The 17,532-nt window shown below is 38.8% G+C and overlaps 1 protein-coding gene and 1 long non-coding RNA gene across 3 annotated transcripts in view; both read left to right on the forward strand.

Moving 5' to 3' along the window:
* Positions 1–17,532, forward strand: part of LAMA4 (laminin subunit alpha 4) — a 143,647-nt gene that overhangs the window by 93,786 nt on the left and 32,329 nt on the right. For both annotated transcript variants that reach the window (XM_053904556.1, XM_053904557.1), the window contains exons 14-22: positions 211–352; positions 1,107–1,203; positions 5,972–6,088; positions 7,715–7,894; positions 11,571–11,710; positions 14,374–14,550; positions 15,192–15,337; positions 15,649–15,811; positions 17,092–17,225. In XM_053904556.1, coding sequence (XP_053760531.1) covers positions 211–352; positions 1,107–1,203; positions 5,972–6,088; positions 7,715–7,894; positions 11,571–11,710; positions 14,374–14,550; positions 15,192–15,337; positions 15,649–15,811; positions 17,092–17,225 — 1,296 coding nt within the window. The remainder of the gene's footprint in view (positions 1–210; positions 353–1,106; positions 1,204–5,971; positions 6,089–7,714; positions 7,895–11,570; positions 11,711–14,373; positions 14,551–15,191; positions 15,338–15,648; positions 15,812–17,091; positions 17,226–17,532) is intronic.
* Positions 9,117–10,471, forward strand: LOC128777656 (uncharacterized). The gene is made up of 2 exons (XR_008422917.1): positions 9,117–9,437; positions 9,684–10,471. It is a non-coding gene; the product is annotated as an uncharacterized LOC128777656 (long non-coding RNA).

A 17,532-nucleotide genomic window follows, 5' to 3' on the forward strand; every position in this document is an offset into this window, starting at 1 on the left:
GTAAAGTCTTAGGGGCACCAAAGGCAGAGGAAAGCAAAGAAGATGTGCTCCTAGGAAAGGCAGCTCGGGAAAACCTTTCCAAGCCAAGTGACTTTAAATAACAGGAAGGAGGTCCCTGTGGTCCCGGAAGTATTCCAATCAAGCCATAACAATGGTCCCATTTCCCAAAAAAGTAAGAAAGAGAAAAAGGACGAGTTTCTTCTTTTACAGGAATTTGCACAGTTCAGATATGAACGGGCTGGTACAGAAGGCTTTGGACGCTTCAAATGTCTATGAAAATATTGCCAATTATGTTAGTGAAGCCAATGACACAGCAGAATTGGCTTTGAACATCACTGACCGAATTTATGATGTGAGTGTTCCCTTATTTTTTTAAGATTTTGTTTTGAAGTAATCTCTACACCCAACATGGGGCTAGAACTCACAACTCCAAGACAGAGTCACACGCTCCACCAACAGAGCCAGCTAGGTACACACACACACACACACACACACACACACACACACCGAGTATTCCCTTATTTTAAAGTTCATTTACATGCTGCCGTTTCCCAGCTTATGAGTTTTCTGTTTTCTAATGTCATCTCTTGAGCTTCCAGTGTAATACAAATGGCAGAAAGGGCAAGAAAACTAAGAAAACAGCATTTTATTTGTGTTATGAAGGTTTCAGTAGTTCAAGATGTGCCATACTCCTGTCAGCAAATGCCAGTGTCTTTTTGACAGCATTTTTAAACCACAGTCCCTGAATAAACCATATTTAAGATTACCCCATGCTGATAGAGAAGTTGCTTTATGCATACATTCACATTTTTTCAACTCGAAAACTATTTATTGAGTGGCTTCTATTTGACAAGTACTTCAGAGGGGACTTGACCAGGCACTGTTCTAGATTCACTGAATTTTCCTTGAAAAATGTTTACCGTGAAAACGTCATGCACTTTATCTTTTCCTGTTCACATTTGACTTTGATTTTGAGCTATGGAAATGAAGTTGTACGAGTCTTGCTTGGTGTTTAGCAGAGAAACGGTGTCATTTAAATCTTCAATCCATGAGAAGTGGGTTTCTTCTGCTGTCATTCTTATTCTTTCCATACAATTCCTTTGTAGGCTGTGAGTGGGATTGATACTCAAATTATTTACCATAAGGATGAGAGCGAGAACCTCCTCAATCAAGCCAGAGAACTACAAGCAAAGACAGACCCTAGTAAATATGTTTTCTACCTTCCTTCTGATTTATAGCTGCTTCTCTCCTTTCATACAGTGCTTCTGCATGTGGATAAAGATTTCAAAATCCTAAGATTAAAAAACAAATGATCTTTTTTTTACATTATTTTCCACATTTTATTTTTTTAATTAATTTATTTATTGTTTAATTTACATCCAAGTTAGTTAGCATATAATGTAACAGTGATTTCAGGAGTAGATTCCTTAATGCCCCTTACCCATTTAGCCCATTCCCCCTCCAGCAACCTTCTGTTCTCTATATTTAAGTTTCTAAAAACAAATCATCTTTCAACTGAATAGCACATTAGTAGTTCCTGCTGAAATTCAAGGTATAAAAGAAGCAAAGATTGGATATTTTAAAATAAATTGTGGTTTTTAAAAAAAAAAAAAAAAACCTTCCATGTAGTGAAACATGTGGTAAATACTCTTGCTAATAAAGTAGGCTAATTAATAGAAATTTACCATAAATACCAATTTTCATGGAGATGATGCCATTAAATACACTTAACACTAAAACTATATTGGACATAAGTCAGTCTTCCTTGGACAATTCAGAAGACCCTTTAAATTTTTACATGAATTAATGAATAAGCATTGGGAGAGTTAGGAAGATAGGACACCACACAGCCATCTGGTTATTGGCTCTTTTCTGTATTTGTGTTCTACAAGTTTACGATATTTGGGACAAGCCTAATGGCCATATGGGAAGAAGCATTTCCAAAGGCTAGTGTTTGCGTGTGTGAAAGCAAGCCCATCCAAAATGAGAGAGCGAAGAAAAAATAAAAGTGAAATCATTTTTGTCAATTCTGAATCTTGGGAGCTACTCTTAAAAACAATTGCAGTGATTAAGAATTTCACTAAACATTAATCATCTCTGAGCCAATGACCTCATACCTGAGTATGGGGGCTCACTGACTAATGAGGATGGAAATCCATTATCCAGCTAACTTCTAACTACCACCCGAAAAAAAGACCAAGTTTGCAACAAAAAACGTCACATAATTTTATCAAAGCAATCAATCTCAATTCTAACCGTATGTTTTCTTTTTTTTTTTTTTTTACAAAGAGCACTACCTAGAGAAAAAAATGCATTTGTTTTCTTATATGCTAAATATTTAAACAGCTATGATAAAGCAACTATTGTTTTATGCTTGCTGGGTAAAGAAAGGCAATAAAAATGTTCTAGTTAATTATATAAGTCTAATCTTGAACTTACTTTTTAGAAAAGAATTAGAATATTACCTGCAAAAATTGAGAATATTAAAAGTAAAATATATTTTTTACTGAAGTATGATTAACATGCATTGTCATATTAGTTTTGTGTGTACAATACAATGATTCAACAACTCTGTACATTGCTCTGTGCTCATCACATTAAGTGTGCTCTTAAAAAGGAAAATATTTTTAGGTAAATGTTGCCATGTCTATATACTGCTTTGTTTCTTGTGATGTGAAGACCAGAATATGTGGATCTTCATGACAGTGACTTAAATATTTTATCCTCCTTGATAATTTGCAATTTTCTTAATCTTGTCATTATTGAGTTATTGAACCTCATGAAAACAATTTTTCTTTTCTGGTAATGGTATCTCTTCAAAGTTCTATATTTTAAGTACAGAGAAAATCTCTCCGTATAGGTCTCTGAATATTTCGCAGTGCTGGTCACGTATTTCATGATCTTGTTTGCTTAAATTTCTTCACATATTTGTTTGCAAAAGGGACACCAATGGGGAGTTAGGACTGCGTGGACCAGAACTTTGCCTCCCTTTAGATAACGCACATTGGTGATATAAATTCAGATTTTCAGATTAAACTATATTCATCTACTGAGTTTCATTACAATTTCAAATTACTGTTAATTCATTTCCAAATGACTTTCAACAATTAGTAATCTTTATATCCCAGACTTCCTTTTCTTCATTATCTCTATGAAATAGTTAGCAACCTATAATAAACTCAGGAAGCCGCTATTTAAAGGAGAATTCTACTGAATTCATTTGTAAAATGAAAAATGTTTATGTAAAACAATAAGTTTCAAATAGGACAGACTTTTTGTGAAACATTTTTTTCTTATCAACTTCCAGCCCAAAGTAGAATTTTTTTCACCTATTTTTATCAAGGGCTCCAAATATAGAGTTGAATATATTCTTTCTTGGTGTATCAGCCAGTGTTTTTTGCAGCTATAAGACCCAAAAGGAAGAGCTGAAAAGATTGTTTGTATTAAAAATATTTAAAAAACAAAACTAAAAGAGGGAGAGGGGATATAATTCAAGTACAAAGTATGTTTAAGTCCCTCCTTAAATTCTGGAAAATTTTTGGCATTACCCAGAGGAAATGAGAAAGACGTGCTTGTACTTTGTTTACATTGTACTTGGTGACAGAATCAATTCAGCATCACTCATTGTATACCCACTATACACAAAGGGGGAAAATAACCAAATAACAAAGCAGCACGCAAAGACCGTATAATAGAAAGAGAAAGTACACCATGGGAGACAGTATATTTACAAGCCTATAGGAGAGAAAAAGAGTATAATAGGAGGTGAAGAAATTATTTCTCTGTCTGTCCAAAAGCATAAAGTTCCTGATGCTTTGGAAATAAACAAAGCATGAACCAAGAATTCTTGGGAAAGTTCATCCTTCAGTTCAGACAACAAGATACTACATCATGACTTGCTTGGATTTGCTCCAAAATAACCCATTATGATTCTATGCTATAAGCACACTTTCAAGAATAGTTTTGTAAGAAAAAGACTAAGAAAATCTGATAGGCCTATATGTAAATAATATGTATACATTTAATCAGTCATTAAACCCTTCCCACAAAGAAATCTCAAGCGTCAGATGGCTTTCCCCGTGAATTCTTCCAAACATTTAAGTAACACCACTTGTGTATAAATTCTTCCAGGAAACAGAAAAAGGGGAAATATTCTCTAACTTGTTGTATTAAGCCAACAAAACTAAGATACAAAACCTGATAAGAACATTATAAAAAAGGAAAATTATAAGCCACATTCTCTCACAGAGATGTGAAAATTCTGATCGAAATATTAGCAGATCAAATCTAACACACATAGAAGTGATAATACATGATCAAGTTAAGTTTATTCCAAGATTTCAGGGATAGTTTAACATTTAAAACATCAATAGTAATTCACCACATTTTAGGAATATGGGAGAAAATTCATATGATCATGTCACCACATGCAGGAAGATCATTTACCAAAACTCAATACCCATTCATGTTTTTAAAAAACTTGTAGCAAACTAAGAATACAAGGAAACCTCTGTAATCTAAGAAATAATAATAAAATAATGGTCATCAAGCATATTAATACTGAAGTATTTAAAGTTTGCCCACTAAGACTGGAAACAAGACAAAGATACCCCCCACATTACCAATTCAGTGTGTAAAAAATCTGGTTTAATTCTATGTACAACAAAATTAGAAATTAACTTTGTAAAATAACACCATTTACAATATCATAAAATACCTAGGAATAAAGCTGATGAAATATAAGATCTCTAATCTTATTAAAGATGATCTAAATAAATGGAGATCAAAATGAGAATTTAGATCTAAATAAAAATAAATAAAAAGTGTATTTATTAACTAGAAGACTTAAATTTGTAAAAATGACAATTCTGCCAAATTTATCTGTAGAGTCAATATAATACCATCTGAAGTACCAGAACTGTATGCATATATAGAGGATGACTCTAGAATTTCTATGGAAATGAGGGTGGGAGGAGCTAAGAAGCTAGCACAATCCTTGAAGAATAAAACAAAGCTGGAAGACTTAAACTACCAGATATTAAGACTTCTAACTCTACAGAAATTAAGACAGAGATACAAAAGATGTAGAAAATTACAATACTGTATCATTTCTTTTGAATAAAGCTTAAGAACAGACACAACTGGGGCGCCTGGGTGGCTCAGTCAGTTGAGCGGCCGACTTTGGCTCAGGTCACGATCTCGCGGTCCGTGAGTTCGAGCCCCGCGTCAGGCTCTGTGCTGACAGCTCGGAGCCTGGAGCCTGTTTCCGATTCTGTGTCTCCCTCTCTCTGACCCTCCCCCGTTCATGCTCTGTCTCTCTCTGTCTCAAAAATAAATAAACGTTAAAAAAAAAAAAAAAAAGAACAGATACAACTAACAGAGATAGCATTCAGAATAGTGGTCATCCTTGGGAAATCACAGAGATCCCAGGAAACTAGGAGGACCAATAATGTTCTACTTTCTTGACTTGATACTGCTTATATGCTGTGCTCAGTTTGTGAACATTCATCAAGCTGTGCATTTATAATGTGCCCCCTTTTCTAGATGTATGTTGTACATCAATTAAAATTTTATTAAAACCATAAACAAGAATTCTTCTTATATAACAGTCATCACCATAAATAGAGGTAGATCTTTTCTTTTCAGCTCTTTATCAACCATGCTGCTAGGAGTTATTAGTCACAGCAGTGCTATATTTTTCAAAGAAGTTAGCCATTATCTCTAGACCTTTCACGAGTCACTTTATGGCATCCTAAATCATTCCCAAGCAGTGTTACTACTTTTCTATAATCCTGTACCTCTTAACTGAGATGCCACTTTCCAGAACTGGTGTTCTATGTTCATATCATATTGAGAATTTTACAGATGATTCCGTGATATAGATCAGAATTTTCCTTGTTGAAATGGAGATGTTTTTTTCCCCCTAGCATCTTGGCTTTACTGGTACCTTTTTTTGGCTTCTTCTCCATAGGTAACGATGAGGCAGTAGCTGATACCAACAGGCGTGTGGGTGGAGCTCTAGCAAGGAAGAGTGCTCTTAAAAACAGATTGAATGATGCCATTAAGCGACTACAAGCCACGGAGAGAGGTAAGGATCACAGACAAGAACTTAAGCTTCATCTGTTTATTCACTGGGATTAAAATAAAGCTTTGAAGAAGGAATACATGACTCCTTATCAGCCCTTTTATAAATAAATATTGTTTTCTGATGACAAAAGAAACTATGTTCATCACACACACACACACACACACACACACACACACACACACACTGAGAAAGAATTATAAAAGCTATAATCATACCATCTAAGGGTGACCATTAAATCTGAGAGCATTTTCCTCCTATCTTGTGTGTGTGTGCACACACGTGCATGTGTGTTTTAATGGGATCATGCTGCTTATACTGTTTGGTAACCTACTTTCTTGTGGACATCATTCTTCATTAATAAGCATGCCCTAATCTGATTACTGGGTTTCTCTGGCCCTAATTGTTACATGCCGTGTCATTCTTATGGCACAAGTAGGGAGACCAACAAGCCAAATAGAGACACAAGAGCACTCATTTTGCCCAGTCTGGGACTACAGTGGCATCTTAAGAAGATGGGCTTGGGAAGATGGGCTTAAGAAGATGGGCTTGCCTTCCCTGGTATAGTGAAAGTTAACAGATACTGCTGGATGAGAGTGTTTTACTACATGGAGCAAATCCAACTACTGTACCAGAGTGCACCAAAACCCCAGCCAGGGGGGGTATCTTCCATCGAGAATCCCTGTCATCAGCACCATCAGAGCTACGACATACTAGCCACTGGACTGTGTTTTACGTACATTCTGTCATGTGGGAAAATATCACCATTGCCTTCAGATGAGTGTGAACCCTGAGGCTTGTCAAGGTTTGGGAACTTGCTCCAAAAGGCACAGCTCCAAAAGGAAGCAGACCCAGGATTCAAAGCTACATCCGTCAGGGTTCAGATCATGTGAGGTCGAATTAAATATTTCTCCACTTAAACAAAAAGAAAGCCTCAACCTCACCTGAGTGATTTTGATTACAAAAGTAATACATGATTATTATAGAAAAATGAGAAGATACAGATAAGAAAAAAAAAAAAGCACAAAAGAATAAAAACCTTTTATAATCTCGTTACCTAGGAAAAAACACTTTGCTGTAAACTTACATTATTTTTATTTTAAATATATAACTTTAATGAAAATAGAATGCCACTCTATATACTATTTGGAAACTTGCTTTTATTATTTAAAAATAATTTTCCTTACTAATTTACTTCTGTACTAGAGCATCATTTTTATGGTAAAAGGTGCTCCACACAGAAGAAAGTGATATTTACAATGCATTTCAGACATAAACATATTATTACTTAAAATCTCATATGTGTTTTCTGTGGCTTTCTCGCAATGCCTCTAACCTGAAGAGATACTAATTACTTTTTTTAATCTACTCCTAATTTGAAAATGTTTTCAGTGAGCTGCATGATTTTAATAAGACTCTAGAGTCTTTCAAGCTCATTTTTTAATGCTACTTAACAATTTTCTTCTGCATCTAACTTACACTATAATTAACATACATTTAAAGGTCTTTGTGCAGCTTAAAAACCCAAAAGCTCAGGTCTGTTTTATCCCAGTGATTAAATGGATGGTAATGTTCCCAACCAATGTCCTGCTTCTCTGCAAAGTGAATGTCCCTGTGCTCTGTGTGAAGGTGATGCTCAGCAGCGCCTGGGTCAGTCAAGGCTGATCACGGAGGAAGCTAACAAGACCACAGTGGAAGTCCAGCAGGCAGCCGCCCCGATGGCTCACAATCTGACCAGCTGGTCGCAAAATCTGCAGAATTTTGACTCTTCTGCTTACAACACTGCAGTGGCCTCTGCCAGAGATGCAGGTATCATGGTTTGCATCCAGTTGAGGAACTGGCCATTAAGTGCAATACATCCGTTCGTTAAGAAGGCAGTTTGCTTCATTTGGGTTTTAGATTGGAATATTGTAGAAGTTAGCTTAGGAAAAAAGAAAAACTTTTGTTCAGTTCATCTATCAATATATGTATGTGTGTGTGCATAGGAGATATATATATTTCACACAAATAGACACTAGATAGATGGGTTAAGAATCATTTTTTTTCCGAATGAACTAATGGCAGCACTGATATTTATCAATGTAAGTTTGATCCTTTGGGGAAGAACGTCAATCACAAAATGTTGGTTTGCATTTTAGAAAAATATTTACTAAACTGCCTTGCTTTTTCCTTACCTAAGTAAAGCAGGTTATTACCAACAAGTACTGACTATGGCGAAACATAATGGAAGGTTCCCATTAAGAAGAACCATTTGGGGGCGCCTGGGTGGCTCAGTGGGTTGAGTGTCTCAGATTTCAGCTCAGGTCAACAGTTCTTGAGTTTGGGCCCCTAGGCGGGCTCTGTGCTGACAGCTCAGAGCCTGCTTCGGATTCTGTGTCTCCCTCTCTCTGCCCCTTCCCCAGCTCGCTCTCTCTCTCTCTCTCTCTCTCTCTCTCAAAAATAAACATAGGGGAGCCCGGGTGGCTCAGTCGGTTGAGCATCTGACTTCAGCTCAGGTCATGATCTCGCAGTTCATGAGTTCGAGCCCTGCATTGGGCTCTGTGCTGACAGCTCAGAGCCTGGAGCCTGCTTCAGATTCTGTGTCTCCCTCTCTCTGCCCCTTCCCCACTCATGCACTGTCTCTCTCTGTCTCTCAAAAATGAATAAACGTTAAAAAAAATTTTTTTAATAAATAAACATTAAGAAGAACCATCTGTTAGCCAGCTTGAATACAGATTTATAGCAATGATAATGAAATATTCTGATATCTCCCTAATTTGTTTAGTTACACATAGATTAAAATCACATATTACTACATTTATTCTGTCTTCTGCCTCTTAAATATCAATGTCTTTGTCAATGACTAGAACTTTTGGTTCCCCAGCATGGCTTTGCAGAACATAATACCTTCACTTCCAGTTACCTTTGAGTTAAGAAACAACTTTACTAATCCACATATGAGCCGCCTGTCACTAGAAATTTTATTCCGGGTCACAAATATCCATTCCCATAACAGGAAGATAAGTCTTTTATGTTCATCTTTTAAGTATATATCTTTTAAGTACCTGGAGTAATTTCTCCATGTAACCACTCATTTAATTACTTTTAGAACTTGATCGCTAAAAGATTTGCCTACATGACATCCAACATTTGCATTTATAAAGATAGGGCCAAAGGAATATTTACTAAATCTGTGTTAAGTTTTTTTCCTCCTTCTTCAGTCCAATCCATGATTCCAGTAATCCAGAACTAGCATTAATTGAAATTGTTTCAGGCCTCCGTGTTTTCCTCAAACAGCATCTTGTGGTTCAAAGCAAAGTAAATGAAAGAGCATACCACAGTATAAGAGACCTTATAAAGACTCTAATATGGGGTGCCTGGGTGGCTCAGTCAGTTAAGCGGCCGACTTTGGCTCAGGTCATGATCTCGCGGTCCGTGAGTTCGAGCCCCGCGTCGGGCTCTGTGCTGACAGCTCAGAGCCTGGAACCTGTTTCAGATTCTGTGTCTCCCTCTCTCTGACCCTCCCCTGTTCATGCTCTGTCTCTCCCTGTCTCAAAAATAAATAAAACGTTAAAAAAAATTTTTTTTTAAATAAAAAAAATAAAGACTCTAATAAAAGGTGACTCCCTTTCTCTGACAAAATTGAGGACAGGGAAACCCTGTTTTACATACATTTCCATAATCAAAATTTAATGTACTACAATAAATATACTTTATTACCTGTAATTTTTAAAGACTATTATACCATAAAATGGCTATTGTAGTCAGTAATCCAAACAACAAATATTTACCTCTGTATTAATCAATACGATAACACAAGTAAATTGCTATTATTTTACTTAATATGATAAAGATATTAATTGATATCATATTAATTATTGATTAATTAATTATTATCATATTGATAATATGATATATTATTTACTTAATATGATAGAGAAGCACCTTACTTCCTAAATAGAGAAAAGAAACATCCTTGGTCCTCACTGACATATTCTCCTGAATCTGAATTTAGTTTGGTTCTAGTAAGAAGCTTACTCTTTTCCAGCTCTTAATGCTCAATGACCTTGGCCCTGCTCTTAGCTGGCAAACACCCAAAAGATGTTCATTCTCTAGTACAGTGGTTCTCAAACCTTCATATGCTTCAGAATCACCTGGTCCTCACTCCCAGGGTTTCTGATTCAGCAGGTTTGCGTTGGAGCCCAAGAATTTGCATTTCTAACAAGTTCCTTGATGATGCCGATGCTGCTGGTCTGGGGAGCACACACTGAGAACCACTGGTCGAGTTCATGAAACCTTAGGGAAAGTTGTGTTTTAGGCTTCTCTCATCAAGCTGTATGCATATAATTTGTTCTCTTTTCGATGTGTGTGTCATTCCTTAAAAAATAAATAAATAAATAACCTACACAGTTAGTGTGATGTCCTTGTACCATCCCTTTTCTGGGCCCATAGACTTGGAAGACTCAATTTATCATTATTATTATTATTATTATTGATGATTAATTATTTTAACCGCTGTTTTAGTGAAATCACTATATAGAATAATCTTGCCCACCCTCACCTTGGCACGACTGCCACTTTTCTGGGTGCTACCTTGTTCCTTCCATCTAGCTCCACTTCCTCTTGGACCAGTGCAGCGGCAGTGTGATGTGTGAACAGGCATCCTGGGGGATAGCCTCTTCCACCTCCTTGTGCCCAGCATTCCTTGTGACCTGTTGTATCAGTTCAATTAGAAATGCAAGCAGAGGGGCGCCTGGGTGGCTCAGTCAGTTAAGTGTCTGACTCTTGATCTCAGAGTTCATGGGTCCAACCCCTGCGCTGGGCTCGGGCTGGTAGCGCAGAACCTGTTGGGATTCTCTTTCTCCCTCTCTCTCTGCCCCTCCCCTGCTCAGGTGCACACACACTCTCTCTCTCTCAAATAAATAAGTGAACTTAAAAAAAGAAAAAGAAATACAAGCAGAACCTGTGCTGTATAGCGTGCTGTATAGTGAAAGGAACACCTGTAGATTTGTCATGGATCCTGCCCTTTAGAAATGTACGTTATAGGGGCGCCCGGGTGGCTCAGTCGGTTAAGCGTCCGACTTCGGCTCAGGTCATGATCTCGCAGTTTGTGAGTTCCAGCCCCACGTTCAGCTCTGTGCTGACAGCTTGCTCACAGCCTGGAGCCTGCTTCAGATTCTGTCTCCCTTTCTCTCTGTCCCTCCCCCGCTCACACTCTGTCTCTCCCAAAACTAAATAAGCATTAAAAAAAAATTAGATATGTAAGTTATAAGTCAGCTTACTTTCCATATAATTTTTAGAACGGTATGTTATAAATGCCATGAAGTAGTAATCGCTTATGCGTTGGGCTTAACTATTCGTTTTGCAGGATTGCAAATAATTTCTTATAGTTCTAACAGAAGTAACCATGTGTTTGTTGTCTCTTCACCTGATACCTTAAATATAGTTAATATTGGTTGATATAGTTGAGCTATTTCCTCAAGTGGTTAATTTTTATTAACTGCAGTAAGAAATTTGACAGAGGTTGTCCCTCAGCTCCTGGATCAGCTTCGCACCGTAGAACAGAAGCGGCCTGCAAGCAACGTTTCTGCCAGCATCCAGAGGATCCGGGAGCTTATTGCTCAGACCAGAAGCGTCGCCAGCAAGGTAACAGTGAAAGGCATCTTTGTCAGTCAGTCGGGGATAGTGAGAACATGAAACTGAACTGCCAGTCTCGAGGCAGCTTCCAGAGCCCGGAACCTTCCTACTGTATTGCCCAGCTCAGTAGTTCTAAGCTGCATCTGGATCTGTTCATTTGAATTGCATGAGGAGCTTTAAAAACTAAACCAATTCCTGGTCCCAACCTCAGAGCAATGCATCAGGCTCTCTAGAGGATGGGCTCAGCACCTGTATTTTTCAAAAACTTCCCAGTGATTCTTATGTGTAGCCAAGATTAAGGGCCACAGGGGCACCTGGGTGGCTCAGTCGGTTGGGCGACCGACTTCAGCTCAGGTCATGATCTCACGGTCCGTGAGTTCGAGCCCTGCATCAGGCTCTGTGCTGACAGCTCAGAGCCTGGAGCCTGTTTCAGATTCGGTGTCTCCCTCTCTCTCTGACCCTCCCCCGTTCATGCTCTGTCCCTCTCTGTCTCAAAAATAAATAAATGTAAAAATAATAATAATAATAATAAAAGATTAAGGGCCACAGAGTTAACTAGTCAACAAAGCTCATAGAGCAAAAGAAATCGAGTGAAACCAACCCCAATAGGAGACTCAATGTATTATTGTTACTATTATTAATTATTTTAACAGCTGTCTTAGTGCAATCACTGTATAGAAATATCTTGCCCATCTACCTCTTCAAGGAATTCTCAGGTACAACACTGATGATATGAAGCCTTTACTGACCTCCCCCCACAGGCTTCCCTGGGGAATCACAGACCACATAAACTGGACAATCGCAACGAAGACCCTGCCCCGAGATGCTTGCACAGAGGCAAAGAGGCAGCATCCTAATTAGAGCTGGTGGTGGAAGGCACATGCCCTGACACGGCCATCAGCCTTTTCAGTGTGGCAAGCAGGGCTTTTTTTTTTTGGCCCTCTTTCTCATTTGTGTTTTATTAATGTATAGACCAGCATCATTTTTACAGCCAAATTATATGGTTTTATTTTCTCAATTGCGAATTGGCCTGATCAGACCATTGGCCCCTAAGTGCTCACAGAAAGAAGTACTGGAAATCAACTATTTTGTAATAGAGGAGATTAGTATTGGTCAATATAGCCAACTTTTGAATGATATATGATAATTGGTCCCACCCCACAAATCGCCATTTTTAGGTTCCTTGGAGAACCTTTGAAGAAAAGGTGACGGTGAAGAAATGGCATTTCCAAAGCTAGGTTTCTGTGATGGCTTTCTGGAAATTTTGTGTAAATGGGGAAGAAGTTGGGGGCCTTAATCACCTAAAACCATTTTCTAAAGAGGCTTGGCAATGCCTTGGGGAGCCCAGTTGGCTCTTCAAAGTGAGACAATTTCTGTGCAGACGTATTTCCTTCTCAGACTCAATTTTTACAAAAAAAAATTTTAATCCCATAAACTGTTTATCAAGATGATTGATTTGTATTCAACTAGCAACATAGGACAGCTGTACTGTAAGCACTTGGGAATATCATCTTGAACTTATTGAACATCAGTATTAACCAAATCAATATTAAATAATGGATATAAATACATCTAATTATTCAGAAATATTTGTATGACATGGTTATAAAAAGTCCATCCACTTCTGAATACTCAGAAAATCACCCTGAACCAGTTCAGCTTTTCCTATTGGGCCTCTCCGTAGATTTCATCTACTGAATTATGCTTTGTTGTGGTGCCTTTCTGAGGATCATTATAAGAAATATCTTAACGAACTCATCATTACAAGAATGATAATGATAGAGCCGGGAGCTCAAAGTACTTTAGAGATATTATCTTATTTCATTCAGCAAAACTTTTGTCCTCACTTTACAGTTGAAGAGACTGCAGGTTAAGTGACTTGCTTGTGATTACATAGCTAGTAAGTGGCAGAGCCAGGTTTCAAGATCCCATTTAAGACTTCAAATCTGGGGGCGCCTGGGCGGCTCAGTCGGTTAAGCGTCCGACTTCGGCTCAGGTCACAATCTCGCGATCCGTGAGTTCGAGCCCCGCATCAGGCTCTGTGCTGACTGCTCAGAGCCTGGAGCCTGTTTCAGATTCTGTGTCTCCCTCTCTCTCTGACCCTCCCCCGTTCATGCTCTCTCTCTGTCTCAAAAATAAATAAACGTTAAAAAAAAAATTAAAAAAAAAAAAAAAGAGAGACTTCAAATCTGGGTGTAGACCCCTCCCCACTGTCCAGATGTGATCAAGTATGTTCCTCTTATGAAGCCCCTGAGGAGAAAGTCTTAGCCATGTTGGTACCCAAGATTAATTATACTTCTCCTGATCAACTAATTGTTAATTTTATGGGCCTTGCGAACAGCATAACTGACCAGGTATCCCATCAAGCTCTTTAGTTCACCCCAACCAAGTATGTAGTTCATTGTGGAAGTCGTATTTATTCTCGCCTTGGATCTGCTTTGTCACTTTCTTTGGCTCCCTTCCCTTCACCCCACTTTAAATTTAAACAACTATATTATAATCTGCCTCAACTCCTTTCTCCCACAAGGTGAGGACATAAAGGGAACAAGGGCCAGGAGGGGAGTAGGGCTCAGAGAGCCCATAGGAGCTGAGGGAAGCCTGTTGGGAACCATGAGAGAGAGCTATGCCTATTTCTGTGGGGTGTTTTTAACAGAATAATTGTGTAACTCCAGATCCAAGTCTCCATGATGTTCGATGGCCAGTCAGCAGTGGAGGTACACCCTAAAACCAGTATGGATGACTTAAAGACCTTCACGTCCCTGAGCCTGTACATGAAGCCTCCTCCCATGAAGCAGCCAGAACTGGCGGGGGCTGCAGACCGGTTTATCCTGTACCTCGGAAGCAAACACGTAAGAGCACGACGTCTTAAAAGAGAGAACACAGTTAAAAGGAAAGATAGGTGCTCTTCTCTTGCCTTCAAACCAAAACTACCTATGCAAACAAATTGAATTCCCATTCACTCACAAAGTAGAGCTCACTCTAATGCCAAGACTCTAGTAGTGATTTAAAGACAAGGAATTCCTTCCCTCTGTGGGATATTTCGGGGGCTGCGTCGTTACCAGCTCCACACTGCTACCTGAACGTAGCATTTCAAAGACTTTCCCAACACAGAGGCCTGCCGTGTTTGATGCTGCACCTGCTCGAAGATGCACAACAATAGGTATTGGCAGGCTGCGTTTTGTCCCTGGGTTAACCAGACACGATTAGCACACTCCCGGAAGGCATCAAATGTCCACAGGCCTGCAGTTGCCTGCTTGCCTGTCCAGGATGCCCTCGGACAAACACAGGGGGGCAGCAGACTCATGTAGCCACAGGAGGCTGGAAAGGAAGAGGCACCGGCCAACCTAGCAGCAACCTTGTAATAACTCAGGCCAGACTTGCCTTGTATACAGCCAAGCATTTGAACAGCTGACTGTCCCTTAAAGAAATGAAAACAAAATATGATATTCCTTCATACGAATTTTATTTACATGACTTCTTGATGTTGCAGGCCAAAAAAGAATACATGGGTCTTGCAATCAAAAATGATAACCTGGTGTACATTTACAATTTGGGAACTAAGGATGTGGAGATTCCCCTGGACTCCAAACCTGTCAGTTCCTGGCCTGCTTACTTCAGCATTGTCAAGATTGAAAGGTAAAGTGAAGCCACAGCCCAGGGCTTACATGCAAATTTCATTAAGAAATCTATCGAACGTGCACGAACACAACGTGTGTGGAAAACAAAAGATTAGGGAAAAAATAGTCATTGTTTCTAAATAGCAATCAATATTAGAAGTTTTTGTCTTTTTTCCTCTTTCTATTGGTTGTCGACATTCTGTAAATGCATATGCATGTGACAAAATCAAATCACCAATTCTGCGATGAGGAGACATTAGCATTTTGATATTCGAAAAAACATATTTTCTACAAACGATCTGGCTAATAAAATGTGAAATTCTTTTACAGGGTAGGAAAACACGGAAAGGTGTTTTTAACAGTCCCAAGTCTAAGTAGCACTGCAGAGGAAAAGTTTATTAAAAAGGGAGAATTCGCAGGAGATGACTCCTTGCTGGATCTGGACCCCGAGGACACCGTGTTTTATGTTGGTGGAGTGCCTCCAAACTTCAAGGTAAGCTATCCAGCTATGTTTGGAGTTATTAACAATCTATAATGATTGTTTTTAAAAATTCATAAAGTGGGGGTAGGCTGGAAATCTTGATACTTCTTTTTTTTTTTTTTTTTGATGTTTCAAGTTTTTGTTTAAATTCTAGTTAACATATAGTGTAATATTAGTCTCAGGAGTAGAAGTCAGTGATTCATCCCTTACGTGTAACACCCTGTGCTCCTCCCAACAAGTGCCCTCCTTAATACCCATCATCCGTCTAGCCCATCCCCCCACCTGGAAGTCTTGATATTTTAAGAAAGAACTTAGCTCAATGGGTGGTAAAATTCTGATCTAGAAATCTGTTATATAAATCTGGTCTCTACTACCCATATTTTCATAGCGTCAAATCCTTTCAAACTATAGATAGCTAACATTCATTTCATTCTGATAACAGGCGTATATGATTAATATTACCCCCACCCACTACTACAGAGTGTGTGTACCTTGTGGATTTGTACCTAGCCTTCAGGTTCACAGATCACAGGTTCAACTCAGTTATCTCAACTAATATAGACATGAAATAAAATGCTTGAGATGAGGGAAGGGATGGAACTAGGGGGGCGGGAGATATGAGATCTGGTGAAGGGAAGAAAAATCAAAGGCCCAGCCAGATAGGGAGTTGATGTAGGATTTCAATTCCAGGGCTACGACATACTAGTTATAGACACATTACTGAACATCTCCAAGAATTACTTTCCTTCTGTTTGTATCAGAACAGGAATATCTACCTCACAGAGCTGCTGTAAGAATTGATTTTGGTCATGAATTCACTGCTCAGTGTGTGACAGATACGTAGTATATACTCAGCAAATCCCATCCTCTCTGTTAAGATATGCACAGCTGAGGGGTGCCTGGGTGGCTCAGTCAGTTGAGCGTCCAACTTCAGCTTAGGTCATGATCTCACGGTTCGTGGGTTCGAACCCCTTGTCAGGCTCTGTGCTGACAGCTCAGAGCCTGGAGCCTGCTTCAGATTCCGTGTCTCCCTCTCTCTCTGTCCCTCCCCTGCTCACTCTCTGTCTCTCAAAAATGAATAAACATTAAAAAAATTAAAATGAAAAAAATAAAAAAGATATGCACAACTGAAAAATCACTATTTATCTAAGTTATTGGCACAGAGTAGACACAGGTGTGGAAAGATATTTTATCAATGGGTTGTTCCCCTTGACCTGCTGTTTCATTACCTGTTCTGTATCGTCTGCGTGACATATGATCACAGGGTAGTTGATTTGCTTTGTCTTGCACAGCTCCCTGCAAGCTTAAACCTGCCTGGCTTCGTCGGCTGCCTGGAATTGGCCACTTTGAATAATGATGTGATCAGCTTGTACAACTTCAAGCGCATCTATAACATGGATCCCTCCAAGTCAGTGCCCTGTGCCAGGTAAGAAAGTGTTAAGTGTACTAAAGCCTTTGATGGCCACATGAGGGCAGCACGTGAGACAAACATGGAACAATACCCAGGTTCTCAATGTTTTCTTTGGGGAAACTAGTTTTGAAACTGCGTAATAGTCGTGCCTGCAAAAATCATTTCAGTTCTTCCCTACCACCGAGGAGCATGTGCAATTATGAAAAGTCTTAAACAATTTGTTTGCAGCTTTGATTTAGGATTCCAGAGACTGGAGTTTCACTAGAAACTTCTGTTGTCTTAGCACATAGGGTGGAAAAGAAATCCATTTAAAACAATTCAT

The sequence above is a fragment of the Panthera pardus genome, unplaced genomic scaffold (assembly GCF_024362965.1).
Source record: "Panthera pardus isolate Hobbes unplaced genomic scaffold, ASM2436296v1 HiC_scaffold_17, whole genome shotgun sequence".
NCBI classification, from domain to species: Eukaryota; Metazoa; Chordata; class Mammalia; order Carnivora; family Felidae; genus Panthera; species Panthera pardus.